This window comes from Condylura cristata, unplaced genomic scaffold (assembly GCF_000260355.1).
Source record: "Condylura cristata isolate star-nosed mole 26May11 unplaced genomic scaffold, ConCri1.0 scaffold00007, whole genome shotgun sequence".
Classification (NCBI taxonomy): Eukaryota; Metazoa; Chordata; class Mammalia; order Eulipotyphla; family Talpidae; genus Condylura; species Condylura cristata.
The window spans coordinates 45,306,292-45,321,798 of record NW_004567108.1 but is presented as its reverse complement, the minus strand read 5'-3'; the positions used below and the strand labels follow the sequence as shown (position 1 = coordinate 45,321,798).

Sequence of the window (15,507 nt, the reverse complement as noted above, 5' to 3'; positions counted from 1 at the left end):
GAGGGGGTGTGTGAGAGTATTCACCAGAGACGGAGTGAGGAGCATAATAGGTGGCTGTACTGAAATATACTGCTGAGAGGAGCCGCGGGTGGATCAGCAGAGGCTTGGGTCAGAAGTGGTCAGGAAAAGTCTGCCCTGCAATGCGGGTCACCTTCCTGGCCGTAGATCAAACTGGTGTACAGTGGCTGCAGATAGCTTCATAGTGCTGTACTTTAACCCATGCACCACCAGGAAGGGCCCAATCAATTTTTATTTTATAAAAACTACACACCTGATTTTCTTTCTTTCTGGTAATTTTTAGTTTTTCTCTCTCAACACATATAAACTGCTAAGTTAGTCATTTCTCATTCTGAATCCCCAGTCAGTATTACAGAGTCTAAAAGTTTTACTAGTAATTTTGAGGTTTGAGTTTTTCCAAAGGGATACTTACCCTCACAGCTGTAGGTGACTGTGAATAGTCAACAATTTCACATCGAAATGAATAACCTGTACCCCAGCCAGACATCACAAACTGCAAGAGAGTACATGCATATTAAAGAAGGAAGTATTTGTTCAACAACTACAACAAAGATAGTTTTGATAAAGTCTCTTCATTCTTAGCTGAATCAGCAGTCAGCACAGAAGGAAAGGTGGATTAAAGTAATTACAAACTAGGAATTTCCTTGATATTAAAGCAATGAGAATTCATCCATTTTTTAAAAATAAGATGTCCATTTCTTTGGATGTTTATTCTAATATAAGTAGAGCACAAATACTGGATGTGTTTTGCATTTTTAAATAGAAAGTAGTGCAAGTGAATGCCATCTGCCAGTGCAGAAAAAGGATCATTGGTTTATCTTATGTACATCCAAATATGCTATGCTTATGTTTGTGGTTTCTAAGGAGATAACTGAGTCTGAATCAGTCTTTTATGGTAATTTCCAATCTCCCCAGTTAATCAGTAAAAAAATAGGCAAACAAAAACTCCTCAACCTACTCATACAATTGGTTTTATTTTGTCCTTGGTAGATGGGTATAACATGAAGTAACATTCCATGGCTCTTAAAATCAAGATTGACCAAATACAAGACCCAGATATTAGTTTTGCTTTGGATTCAAATGACAAGTAACAGAGGAAAATGTTAACAATAAGAGTGTAATCTGGCAGGCCTTAATTCCAACACACCCACAAAGTGACCTTAGGCTAGTGGTAAAAAGAAAAGGCCTATTGTGATTAAGTTCAAACTGTAATTCAAAGACTATGTTGACATTCTTTCAGTATGATGGTAGATCTTCTTTTAAAACAGTATCTGAAATTGAAAAACTAGGGCTCTGATTCTAAAGTAAATCAAATATTAAATGTTTGATTTAATCTAGGGTTATGATAGTATGATTAGTTCTAATATTGCCAAAAGTGCCAATATCTTAGCTAGAATGTCTTCTTCCTCAGTATGATACTGTTTTCTGTCACTGAAGGATGTTCTAAATTTCTATTTTTCATTACTATTAAAGCTAAAATGATCATTTTTTTTATAATAAACCAGCTTCTCATAAAGCAAAGGTTTATGAGACCTTATCAGATTGTTTTAATGGTGAAAAGAAACAAAGGAGAACAACTGTAGACCAAGGAATTTAAAAACATATCTTCCTTTTCTGAAATGACCTCCTACCTTGAGTCATAAGATAATTTAATCACACTGTTAGTATGTTATGAAATATTGAAAGCATGAGATTGGGGAAGAATGAGACATATTTTAGGAGGGAGAAAGCCATCTTACAACAAAGCAAGTCCAAAAGTTTGCTCAAATGGTACAGGAATGATTATTCTATTTTATAAAATCCTGATCTGTCAGTGAGTATCCTCATATTCTCTGGAGCTCAGACTCACTTCTGACTGATGCAAGTAACACTCAAAGACCACATACTTAACCTGGGATAACTGATTCTCTACTTGAGCTAAGGAGAAGCAGTGTGACTTGGCCGCTTCTGTGGGGTCTTCACTATGCTGTCAGCCTGGCAACACGTAACTAACACATTCAAATTATCACTACAAAATAAAGCAGGTTGGATCCTTGAGTCTTAAGTACTTTCACCTTGCTCATGGGTACCTGAGTTCCCCTCATAGAGCTGTATACCAAATAAAATTCTGCTGCACCCAATGAACCATGAGTTCAGATGTGTGCTGCAGAGGACATGTTCTTTGACTGTCTTTGTTTACAAAGAGAGTGGAACTTAATGCTTTCCTGATAGTAAGTTTAGTATGTTAAGTTTCAATTGACCTGTGGAGCAACTGATGTACATGTCTGTATTTCAGGCCATAAGGAAGAAAGCATAATAACTGGTATGTGACAAGGTAATAAACCTTAAAAAGTGGCATATAAACAACTCAACTAACACAGAATTCTCAAATTTCTAATCTCCTTTTACATTGTAATTGCTAAAATAGGAATCAAAACTAACTGGTTATAATTGGATTCCTTCTGAACTTAAGAAATGTACTCAAGGATACTACAATTAGTGACATGGCACAGTACTTAACAACAGCAGAGCATGAAGGGACCCAAGAGACAACTTGGTCCCATCCTCACCGAGACCCAGTAAGATTAAATGATTTCCTCAACATCAGGTACCTGGTTACTAGCATCATTAGGACTAACTAGCCCCTGGTCTCCTGGCTTCTGGGTCTTTTCTTCTCACTAGTGTAGTCCTCAGCCTTTCTCTGAAAACATTTCAATGACTCCTTTCCTTTCAGTAGTTATACTCCAGAAAGGAGAATAAGCATGATCCATTGGTAATTTTATAAATAAAGTAGAAGAAAAGTAAGTCCAGACTTCAGGATACCTGTAAGGAGTGAAGCCAAAGAATATTTAAGGTGACTTGATTGGGTGGGTACCTGGCCAGACCCAGGTTGGAAGGATTATGTGCAGAAGCTGTGGTGTCAGGAAGTCAGAGGGGCCAAGCTAGGTACCCAGTTATGAGGAAGCATAGGCTACAGTACAGAGGAATTAAGTAGCAAGAAAGAGAAGTAGAGGATGCAGAAACCAGCCAGGATTAAAAGAAAAGCAAGAAATCTCAAAAAAACACTTATAAGCGAGGGTGGCAGAGGCATGTTAATAACAGCGTGGGGAAGAGGGGTAGAGAAAATTCAGGAGTTTATTTTGGGGCCCTGGAAGTTAGCCATCTTGTTTACTGACAACTAAGTGACAGTCTCTTTCATCTACTCCTTAGTATAAGTTTAAGTTCTCTGTCCTCCCAACATCCAGCTAAAACCAAACCAAAATAGTCCACCATCTTATTGCTCATCAAAGCTTGCAGAAACTAGTGTTCTCCACCATGATGTTAACAACTTGTTACAGAGTGAATTTTCATGTCAGAGAGACCTAGGTCCAAATATCAGTCCTTCACTAACTGGTGATGTTCCCTTGAGTAAGTTATTTAGTTTCTCTGAGTAAGAGTTTCCTCAAAACTAACATTTATGGATTCATTCCTAGGCACATAGATTAACTATGGGCAAGTCTTAATGTTACTTTTTTTTCACAACATGTGAGGTTGAGAGTCCCTAACTGATATCTTCTAAAGAGTTCAGTATGTGGTCTTTACATATAATTTCTTTGGGAAATACCTGCTCTCATGAGCTAAGCATCTATAACTGTTTAATTCATAAAGAGTTACTCTTTAGATATTATAGGAGACAGATAAACAGGCAAAATTCCCATTAGGAATATTGAAGACACTTGCCTCATAACACATATACACAGAAAAGAGTACTATGAAAAAATTGTACGTTATCATCGCTTTCTTGAGTTCAAAGGGCTTTCGATTCTCCATAAGCTTTGGTCCTAGGGAAGTGACAAAATATACATAGAGTCCCAGGATGATGGTTTGTGGCAGTGGCGAGGACATGAGAAACCAGTTCTCAACTCTTGGATCTAAGAGAAAAAACAATAACAAGATATAAGTGCACATCCACCTAGCCAAGAGATAACTGACAGCAACCAACATTTCCTTAAACAAGCACCTAGCTCCTGACATTGAACAGTGAACTATGTGAATGAGGATCACTAGTATCTTTGGGAAAGGGGGAGGGAAATCACCAGAATAGTGGTGGTAACAGAGAGTTACCATCTGAAAGCAAAGGGAAAAGGGGGGTAGTGGTTACCAGTTAACAGGATGGAATCAGATGGAGAAACAGCCATGCAGAGAGGCTGCAGCCTTCATTTGAAGGTTATAACCAGTTCAAGAAAATTCTGCAGGTAAGCAGTTAGGGGAATTGACACCCCACCACCACTCTCCTCTCCCTCTCCAATCTCCTGGGGCTCACCATTGGCTGAACCCACCAAGAAACCAGAGGGCGGTGGAGTAAGCCTGTGGCTGTAATCATAATGGTGTAGAGGGGATCTGGAAGGCAGACAATACCCAGTAATGTTCTACATCTGCCTATACTAGTGGAGACATTTTCAAGTTTCTCCAACTATTTTTTTATATGCAGAAATATGTTCATGCTTACTGTTTCATAACTTTCTTCTTTCCCATATACTTCATTTCCACAGAATGGATCACAGAATCATAAATTAAAAGGAGTCTTAGCGATGGGAAACCCGCGGGGATTACAATTGAGATGGAAAAAAAAATGTAGAAAATGAAGTAAAAATAAACTTTTGTAATAAAAAAAAGGAATTTAAAAAAAAAGGAGTCTTAGCATTACCTAAGTAACTAAAGTATGGATTCCAAGTGTCCAAAATGATGCCTAATCAACCTGATATTTTTAGCAAAAAAAATGTATTATTAGCCTTACAACTATGTAAAAAGTTCACCTGATCACTGCCAGTTCCAAGTCAAGAGAAACGGAGCAATTGAAAATTGCAACTGAAGATGAAATGTGATGAATTATATATTCGTAAGTGGTTCAGGCATAATTTTATTTAATCGCTTCATGAAGTCAGAACTTTATTAAGGTAAATAAGTATAGTCAAGTCTTCAAGTGCATCTGATTCAAAATTGAGATTGCTAACTACCATCACTTTTATCAATTTGAAACGAGTCCTTGCGCATTTAAACCACTAGTGATGTTGCATAGGAGCTCAAATTAGACACTCAGATGTATAAAGACCTGGCTGTAGCTAATAAAGATGATTTATCCTGCACGTAAGTGGGCTTCCTTCAAAAATACCAACACATGCCCTCTCTTAAAAAAAATAAATGTGTCAAAAGGCATCTCTAAAGCAGATACACAATATTTTTAGGACTTTAATGTATGATAAAAGAAGTCCCATGAACAAGCAGGAGAGGGAGAGCTTATTCAATAAATGTTGATAAGAAAACTACGAGGGAGAAAAAGTATGTCCCTCACAAGTATGTAACGAGAACAGTATATTTAAATTCTTTCTACAAAGCAAACAAACAATAAATAAAATGTGGAGAAGACTCCTGGGAATGGAGGTTAAACAAATTACTTTTCTATAGGTTTTCTGTCATTCATATTCATAACAAATTGCCAAGATGGGAACTGGTAGTCTTCAGTGTTTTTCAAACTTATTTGGCCACAAACATTGATTTTCTGGTAGAATGCAACTTAACACTTTCTGGAACCCACAATCTGTGAAACACAATTTGGGAAAAATAGCTCTTCATTCATATACATGTATAAATTGAAACATTAAAAATTAGGTAATGATAGGTTTCTGAGATATAGCAAGAAGGTAGAAAATACAGAATTTTGTAAATGGTTAAACAGAAGGAATGAGAAACAGGTGGAAGTTGGGAAAAACACTGGGATCTTTTGTTTATAATGATGCTATAACTAAGACTAGAAATACAAGATGATGCAAGATTGTCAGGGAGACATGGCTTAGGTTTTAGAGCATCTTACATTTGAGATGTCTATAAAACATTCATGTGAAGACCCCCCCCCGCCCCCATAGGCACCTAGATATTCAGGTCTGGAAAGTATCTGTAGATGTTCATTTGGAAGTTATCAACTCATAAAAGATGAAAAATAAAAGTGGTGAAACTGGCTTAGGGACAGTGGGTACAGTAAAGAAACTAAGTGGCCAATGTCAGACTCTTGAGAGCTGAGATTCAAAGGAGGAGTAAAAACAGAGAAACTGTAAAAAAGACTGAGAGGGAATGGCCAGAGAGGTAAAAGGAAAACATCCACCTGAGATACGCAGCACCCAGGGTTAAAGTGGGTTTGACGAAGGAGTCAAAAGTACCATCTGTGTCAGAGAGCAAAAGAAAAATGTGGACGGAAAAGTAGCACTGAATTTAACAAAAGGAAGTCATTGATGCTCTTAGCAGGAACAACTTTAATAAAGTATCATGCACAAAATAAAAACCCAGCAGAAGTTTGCTGACAGACATTCATAAAAAACACAAAGTTCTTAAAATTTAAAAAGTTTTTCTCATATTAAGATTTGTCACAGTTTTTAACTCAGGAAAAGCTACGAAATCAGCTATCTGAGAACACATGAAAGACCTCACTGCTTCCGTTAGTTCCCCTTGCCTGCTTAAATAATGGCAAGTTATGCAGGATATTTTGGAGCCAAGTACAACTAAAACAGGCCTTCCTCCACCCCACCATGCCCCCACTCCACACACACACACAGAGGCCTCGGTAACAAATTGACAGACAATCTGAGACCAAGGTAGTGAATTAGAACTGATCAAACTTTGCTGGACTTCTGTCAGTGGGTCATTCAAAGCTTAAATACATGAACATCATAAGCCATATTAATGTGCTTTTATTTTATCTCCAATGAATTTAAGTCACTTAAAACCAATAGCAAAAGATACCCTCTGAATTACCTTTAAAAGTGACAGTATAACTTTAATTTTTCTTTACAAGCTCTTTAAATATTCCTGTGATTAACAGATACCATGTATATAATTGAAAACTAGATTTTCTGTAAATGCCAGTAAAGAAATTCCTCAGGTAGAAATATATGTTTTTTACTCTGTCATTGACTCAACCAGGGGCAAAAAAAGAGAAAAATCAAATGACATCACCTTTCTGGGCTCCTGCTGGTAGCAACAGAAAGAAAACAAATGAGAAAAAACATGCTGAGCCAGTGCAGGAACCAGAAGGAAATAATTTTAAAACAATTTTTTTTCCTGCAATTTAACGTTTTAAGAACACACTTTTAAAAAATTGTGGGTGACTTTCAAGCTTTAAAAATCTTTTAAAAATTATATATTTGGGCAAAGCAGATTAATTTACTTTTATTTTATTTTTAAGTAAACACTAAAACAAACATCATGCTTTTTAAATCCTAGTTCAGAGAAGTTCTAGAGTCTGTCAGGCTGGGCGCAGATCCTGGTTGGCCTACTGACTAATATGTGACCTTGGGCCTTAACTGTACTGTGCTTCATTCCTTCCCCTATGAATTAGACATAAGACAGCAAGTTTCCATAGAGGATTTAGTAATGGTATGTTGGCAGGTCAGCACAGCCTAAGCACCCAGTAGGCACCCAGTGGGTGCTATTGCTACTGCTCAGGCCTCAATTATATCAGCAAAGCAAAGTCACCTCTGCGGTATTTAAAAATCAAATGGACAAATATTGACTCTGATCCAGCTGAATCCAAATCCTACGTTTTAGATCCCCACCAAACACATTTTGAAAAATGTTGCGGAGGTGAGAGTGATGAGCTGCCTGTGTTAAACACCAGCAGTGGTGGGCTGCTGTCACCTACATGCGGGTCCTCAGCATCTCTCCCAGGTGCAGATGTCCCAGATGGGGTCCACTCAGCTACAGCCTGTCTTCCATGCAATGTCAAATTCACTTTCCAAATATACAACTCTACTCAGATACTCAGCTGAAATAAGTTCTTGAACAAATAAATACAACTCAGAAGCTTTGATGGGATGCTTCTGACTCTGCCAGTGGCTCGTTTTTCCTGCTTTCTCTCTTGGCAACAGTTCCACCTTTCTGAGCAGGGAGCCCATGTCCCTGTGAGGTAGTGGGTCCCCAAGTAAGACATCTACAAGTCAGGTGTGGATAATGACTTGATAAGGAGGTGGAGGAGGGGGCTGCTGTTTGAAATTTAAAAGTTAATTCTGTTCAATGTGTGATCCCACAAAGTGCGAGAAGTTCGGGGCTAAGATGAGCTGTTTTCCCAGAGACAAAATGCTTATGAGGGAAGGGGTGTTTTAGGAACTGGTGTTGGGTTTAAGTGTCATGAGAAGAGATAAGATGAAAGCAGATGACAGAAAGGAAGAATCCACATCCCAGTGATCACTTATTAGTAGCCTAATAATTCATTTGAGAGAGAGAACAAGAGAAGTACAAGTGCCATGTACATAGAATATTAATGAGCTTCTCCACCAACTCCTTGTAAGAGAGTGTTCTCTTCTTAAGTAGCATTTACTATCTTAAAGAGTATACTCTTTAAAATTCCCTACACCAATAAGATGAAAAGCTGAAAGGGAAAGGAAACATGTACTTCTACGACTCTCTCAAGTATTAAAGAAAAGATTCAGAAGGACAGCAATCTTACTAATACCTTATCTTCTTACAAAAAGTCACAACTAAGCTTTGAAAGTTACTATTACTATCTAAATATGAGATAGTTACTTTTTAAATATCAAAAATGCCTTCATTTCTCTATAGTCCAAAAAGCTACTATAGCCATCATTTTAAAATTTGATATTTCATATCTCAAGAGTCATATTAAATCCTCTTATAGTTTATGTATTAATCAAACCACTGAAAAAAAATCTGTAGCTGTGGAAATTCCCACAAGAAATAACTATGCATAACAATCATGTCTCTAGCAATCATAAAGCCAACGAATATCAGTAAATTTCCCTCAGGCTACTCAGGATTAGGGAAAAAGCCAAGTATCACTTGAAATTCTTGGCCTTTGATCATGGATTTAGATGTTCCCAGGGGAAGCAGAGTAAAACTGGAATAAAATGGCCAGAAATGATACTTAATGGTTCTTGGAGATCAATACCACACTAAGCAAAAGCAAAAATTCTCTTATTATACCTGATAGTATTCTCATTAAGTTAATTCTCGAGGTAAAACATGTAAACCTATCAAGATCCCAATGAGAAAGAAAGTTAAGAAACAATTTTAAAAAGCATTATACTATACTAAAGTATCTTACAATGAAAATGTTTTATCATCTGTAATAAATACTACCACCATGTGTTTTGAGATACTGCCCGATAAGAGGGTACTTTCATGCATATTATCTGATACTGATAGGTACTATTCTCATCACTGTCTTGCTTGCAGAGAAACTAAGACTCAGAGGTGATAAATAATTTGTACAATATCAGCTTGTTAATGCCCAATAGTGGAGAATTTTTCACTACATAGCCCCCAAAGACTTCAAATTAGCCTAACTTCAGCTACTGACTTCTCCTCATCCTCTCTGAACTATGTATTTGCAATACAATTCCCAGGGTTCTCCTTGCTGATTCCTTTATCACCTCCAGCCCTTGTTATTCCTGTTTCTGACCTACTGTTATTCATCTTTTCAATATAAGTATACCTAACAAAAAGTAGATGATCCATGGATAAAAGTGCAAGTAAATTCTGAAGTGTCCATTTAAAAACAATTCTGGTAATAAATTCATTACTATTGAACTCTATTTGGTTCTTGAATTAGGATATTGATTACCTGAGTCTCTTGGGTTCCTGCATTAGGAATGGCAAATAGCAAGAATTGGACAGCAAATGATATATTCTGACAAATCAGTGTATTTAAAAAAATCACAAATGGCAAGAGTTTAGGCACATGATCTGGCTATGATGAAAAGCATTAAAATAAAGCCTCCTTGATGGCATAGGGGTTAAAATATCATCACTATCAAGCTGTCACCAGCCAGCACAGCATGAGTTTGATCCTGGGCCAGGGAACTGATCCACATGGTGCAGTAGACCTCTCCTATCTCGTCATATGGTACAACAGATCCTCTCTTACTCACTGGTCCCCTCAACAGTATATTTTAGTAGATTCTCCTGTTCTGCTCCCCACTCTGTCTCTGGTGAATCTTCTCACTCCACCCCTCTATCACTGACCTATATTCTAGTTTTTGTATTCATAAATAAACAAAATAAATCTTTAAAAAAGGTATGGAGACACATAGATAAGTAAATAGAGATTACCTATAACCCCTCCACACAATGATAACTACAAACTCTCATAAAATAAATGTATGTGATGTTTTATAACCTGCTTCATTTAACATAGTTTAAACTTATTGCCAAGTCATTAAACATTCTTCTCTTGATGTTGATTTTTTTTTTTTAATGGACAGGGGGAAAAGACAAGCATTTCAGAATCATGCAAGGGTTATACTAGGAAACACTCCCAGCCCTTCTTGATTCAGCCCTAAGGTGTGGCCCCTCCCTTTCAAGAATCATCAGGGCCAGAATCATTGTTGGCTCATTTCACCTTAGGAGCATTAGGACAGAATCAAGCCTGAGTGCACTGAATCACTTTTAATAGCTACTGACTTAGAACGTACCATCATTTATTAACCAACTCCCTTCACTGGATATTAAAACTCTTTCACTGTTATAAACATTGTAATGGACATCTGTGTAGCTCTTTGTATATATCTGAAATGAAAACTTTGACACTTTCTCTTGGTTAATTAGTAATAAAAATCAATATTTGGGAGTATCTATCATGGAGTGTGTTGTATTGCAATATGTCTCAATGAAATCTTATTAAATATGGGAACCTAATATCAAAAGGAAGGATGAGCCTCAATTAGGAAATTTGGTTACTTACCAGCATCTTTGATCCAATTATCGTAAAGACGCACAGTTCTGGATGTAAGATCACTGAAGGCCATTTTTCACTGGATTTAGTGGCTCTTGCAATGGATTCTTCAGCAAAACAAACAAAACAAAAAGGAGTGCAGTTGTGATCTATAAATGCAAATAAAGCCAAGTTTCTAGTAATACAATATTAAAATTGCTAAAAATTTAATAAGAATAACTGGCAAAACAACAAAATTTTATCCTGGATAAATGCATTAGTGAACCACATTAAACCCTGATGTAGCTGCAAGTATTTAGATTCTTCATCATTGAGAACACTGTTTACTTTGCTGAAAAGAGATGACATCCTATACATGAGATACAAAAGGAGTAAAGGACTGTGAGAGCTTTCAAAGGAGCATTTCTCTCTTATGGGAACGAGATAGATCAGGAATGAACTCCCATGGCAACCCAGGAGAAGAAGAAAGTCAAGTAGATACACAAACTTTAAAAGAAACTACTCTGATTTAAGACTTAAAACTGATCTTCAGGCCTAAAAAGGTCTTCCCTATGCAAGTCTATAATTTAAGGGGAAAAGAGGTAAAAGGAGGGAGAGGAAGAACACCTACTATGAGCATAGGAGAAGCTACCTAATTTATTTGAATAGAGATGAGTTATGAAGGGGAAAAAAACCTTATGATAGAGGAGACCAGGGAGGAAAAGCAAGCTCATTACCTATGTAAATAGGTATGAATCTTTAATTATTAATCTGAATCTTTAATAATTAAAACATCATGACAATAGCACATGAGAAGACACAGAACAGACTAGAACAACTAGAAATACACTAGACACCTCTGAGAATTAAGAGCTGTATTTTATGAAGTCTAAGATGTACATTTCATACATTTTAACATCTCTGATATCAGCATATACCTTACAGATGGATGGTATATCATTAAACAAATGATGTATTTGATTCAAAGTCACATAGTAAAACCATGAACTAGTTCGGGAGGGGGATGGTGGTGATGTCTGCACAAGTTAAATGCACTTACTGCCACTGAACCATACACTTAGATATGGCTAAAATGGAAAATTTTGGCGATGTATATTTTCACAGAATAAAAAAAAATTTATAGGTTTGCATAGAAACATTTAAAGCTTCTTCTAGCATTCTACAATAAAGCCATGTCAGAATATCAACCTATTTTGAAGACATTTGGCACATGACGAAGCTGTTATCTCAGTTCACTGGACACTGAATTACCTACAGTCATTCACTGAGGTGGTACAACAGGTACTATATGTGGTGCAGCTGTGGCAACCATCTGAAAAAAAGTTTGGGTTCAAACACTCTACCAGTCAGTATAAACTCTAAATAGACCAAGGATTTATATAAGATAAATAAAATCATGAAAGTATGAGATGAAAACTTGGGAAAATACCTTTCTAGTGCTAGAATGGGAAAGGCCTTTCTGATGTTGACTTAAAAAAATACCACACATATGAGAAAACTAAAAAATTAGGCATGTGAAAATAAAAAAGAAAAAAGTACAAAACCATTAAGACAAACAGGAAAAAAATATGTTCAATTCATATCACAGATAAAAAGTGCTACTCTCTCTTATACATAGAGTTCCTAGAAATTGATAAGAAAAATAACTGTAAGCCAAGAAAAAATGGATAAATTAAATTTAAAATGAAACAAAGACTCTTAATTATATGAAAAACTGATTAAGTTTAATCACAGTAAGAAAACTACAAAATTATACAACATTGTATGGACCAAAGTCCCAACATTTTTATCAACCAAATTAAATGAAAACCCAAAAATGTATAAACTCTGTTGGCAGGAATGTGGGGAGTTCATGCCTTTCTGGTAATAGTGTGAATTAGTATAACACTTAATAAGGGCAATATGGCATCAGTAAAAAAAATACATATTTTTTTTAACCCAGCAATCCTACTTCTAGAAACTTCTATAGACATCTATGTACATATGCAGAATGATGACACACACATACATTTTTACTATTATTTCATATGGACACTTTCTGCTAGACATAAAGATGGGAAACACCTTATTCTATTTGGGGAAGGTGCAGAGATATCTTCTAGTTAAAAGCAGAACTGAGACCTTAACTGGTTTGAAACACTCTAAAAGTACAGGATGGAGATGCCAGAAAGTCATAGTTCTCAGAAGCAGAAACATTGAAAAGTCAAAAACATTAGCCAATTCAAATCTCTACTCCTTCATTAAGGGGTGCAGAGATGAAGGAAACGCTATAAGGAAAGAAAAAATATGGCTACTTGTCAGAGCTCAACCTGCCTCCAAAGGCCACAGAAATAAGTAACTGGATTAAACAGGAGTTTGTTCATGGGGGCCTGGGGCTGGTGTTTCATTGCCCAGCACCTGTACCAACCTATGAATTCTGCTCTTTGTGTCATTGAGTGATTGAGTCATTTGGTAAAGAAGCGACTTAACCTTCCTGGATTAGCTTCTTTAGGCCTAAAGTAAAACATCAACTTTAACTGTGAGAAATGTGCCTGCTGCACTGAGAAGGCCTTTTTCACAGGGCAACTTATCTAAGACTCTTAAAAGCATAGGATGCTTCTGTCAGCACAAAGTAGCTACTGTACCAGAACACAGGGAGTGTGCCTGAGGGGCCTGATTGCTTTGTCCATTCTGCTCAAATCGACCTCAACATTAACCAGAAGGCAGGCTCATCTGGGAGTGCTTCCTGCTGGAATCACTTAGATGGTGAAAGACTGTGATAAGAAGTACCTGGCAGGAGTTCAGAAAACTAGACCCAGGTGGACACTCAGATGTGGAGATCTATCTAAACCTTACATAATATGCCAGGGACACTGTCCCTGGAGGACAGGAGTGGCAGAGTCAGCATATGGATTCCTAGAGCTGGTCGATGGCCAGGTCAGGGCTCTGTGGTTTTCCATTTCTGTGACCGTTCAAGCGGTTCTGGGCTCTCCATTGATCTCTTTTCTTTGGAAAATCAGACTTCGGGAACAAACTTGTAAAAATAGATCTGTCTTATCACAGGTGCTGCTCAGACACACAACAAATGAAGTGAACAAGAGAAGACACCAGCATAGGGAAGGGGTCTAGGAGCAGTAAAGGCTTCAGAGGAAGAACCGAACAGCTGGCTTTCCTGTAGAAAGTCATGGCCTCCTATGGGAGGGTTGTTTGAAATTGTCTTCTTGTGCACAGCAAGGGAGGAAGGAAGGACAGTGTAAACCAAGCTATTTCATAGAAATAGTAATTGCTCATTGGCCACCTGGTAAGGGAGACACACCTTCCAGTGCAGACGATACAGCAAGGGAAGAGAGCATGGCCAGCTTGATGGAAAAGAGAGAGACATGAACTGCATTCATTAGAAAGGATTAGTGAAGCTCAGCAGAGGGTCGGGATGGGGTGGTGGGACCACAGCTGTGGGCTGCAAAGAACTTCCCCAGGACAGCATGGCAGCCAGTCTCTCTTTGGGGTTATAACTCTATAAACCCAAGGTACACATGAAGTCTCCCCAGTTGCCATTTAGGGGTTTTAAAAATCCTAGGATAAGAATTCAAAAGATTCAAAGACTGCTAGGGAAGCTTCCACCTAGATACTAACCCATGTGTTTCCTGTGTATTCCCCTCCCCATCTGTTTTCTAACAGTTGCCAGTTCCCCTTACCCCTACCCTCTGCCTCTTTGTAGTTTAGCAGCCTCAAAGAGGCTGTGGGTCTGAGTGCTGGATAGAAAGACCTGGGTATGTGACTTTTATCTGTTTCTATAATTTAGAAAGACTGAGGCTGAAGAAGGGAATCAGAAACTTTTTTTTTAAGATTTATGAGGGGAGCAGCGGGCGGGTCAGGAGAGGTCTGCCACACCATGTGGGTCACCTCCAGGGCAGGCAGGAATCGAATTCATGCTGAAGTGGCTTTAACTTGTTAGTGCTGTGCTTTAACCCGCGGCACTACCAGGGAGGGCCCCGGTAATCAGAAACGTTTAAGTATAGTAAAATGCTTGTAATGTCTCTAGAGTACTGTTTGTTTAAACCCAGAATTTATTCATCTTAACAGTATCAACATTTTAGGCCAGATAATTCTTAGATGTTGGACTTTCCCTTATCATGCCCAACTTTTTTTTTTTTGCTACTTCATTTAATAAGTAGGCCTTGCAAATTACCTCAAAAATGAAATAGAATAGTAGAAGTTCAAAAGCAAAGTTTTAGGCTGGCTTTTGAGTTACAAAACCTTAGGCACTTATCCATTACAGAAGAACTCAAGGGCACAGACAAGAGATCTGATGTTTCCATGCCTTCTAGCACAGAACTAGTGCTAGGTTTGGGGAGGTGAAAGTCCAAGGGAAAGCAATTAGTGTGGATCTCAGAGAGGAGGCAAGTAAGCCCTGGCGAGGTGCCAGATAGGATTATGGGAACAGAGTGCACAAGGGGTCAGGCTCTGTTGCCAGGTAGAGTTGAAGCATGTGACTGGTGGTGTCTGCAGCAACCATAGAGAATTTTCTTTGTTCCAGCCTTGTATAAGAGCAGTAGGTCCTAAGGACGCTGCACAGGCTTGGAAGATGAGGAGCTGCAGAAAATGCAGTCTTCCCTAGCAATACTGTAGACTTACAGGGACAAGTGGCCAAAGGCCTGATAGGACTCTGGATTATCTAGGGGGGTGGCACTCTAGACAGAGGACATCAGGACAAAAGGCTGCCTCTTCCCAATTAACTTGATATTACATAAGCTTTTTCTAACTTGCTGAGAGGGAGTTGACTGAAAGAGGTCGCTACCACCCCAAAGGAT

The 15,507-nt window shown here is 37.9% G+C and overlaps 1 protein-coding gene across 3 annotated transcripts in view; it reads right to left on the bottom strand.

Moving 5' to 3' along the window:
* Positions 1-15,507, bottom strand: part of ELOVL7 (ELOVL fatty acid elongase 7) — a 79,761-nt gene that overhangs the window by 16,962 nt on the left and 47,292 nt on the right. For all 3 annotated transcript variants that reach the window (XM_012721909.1, XM_004678284.2, XM_012721910.1), the window contains 3 exons: positions 10,727-10,824; positions 3,718-3,908; positions 431-511 (listed from right to left, as the gene is read on the bottom strand). In XM_012721909.1, coding sequence (XP_012577363.1) covers positions 431-511; positions 3,718-3,908; positions 10,727-10,790 — 336 coding nt within the window. In that variant the 5' untranslated portion in view covers positions 10,791-10,824. The remainder of the gene's footprint in view (positions 1-430; positions 512-3,717; positions 3,909-10,726; positions 10,825-15,507) is intronic.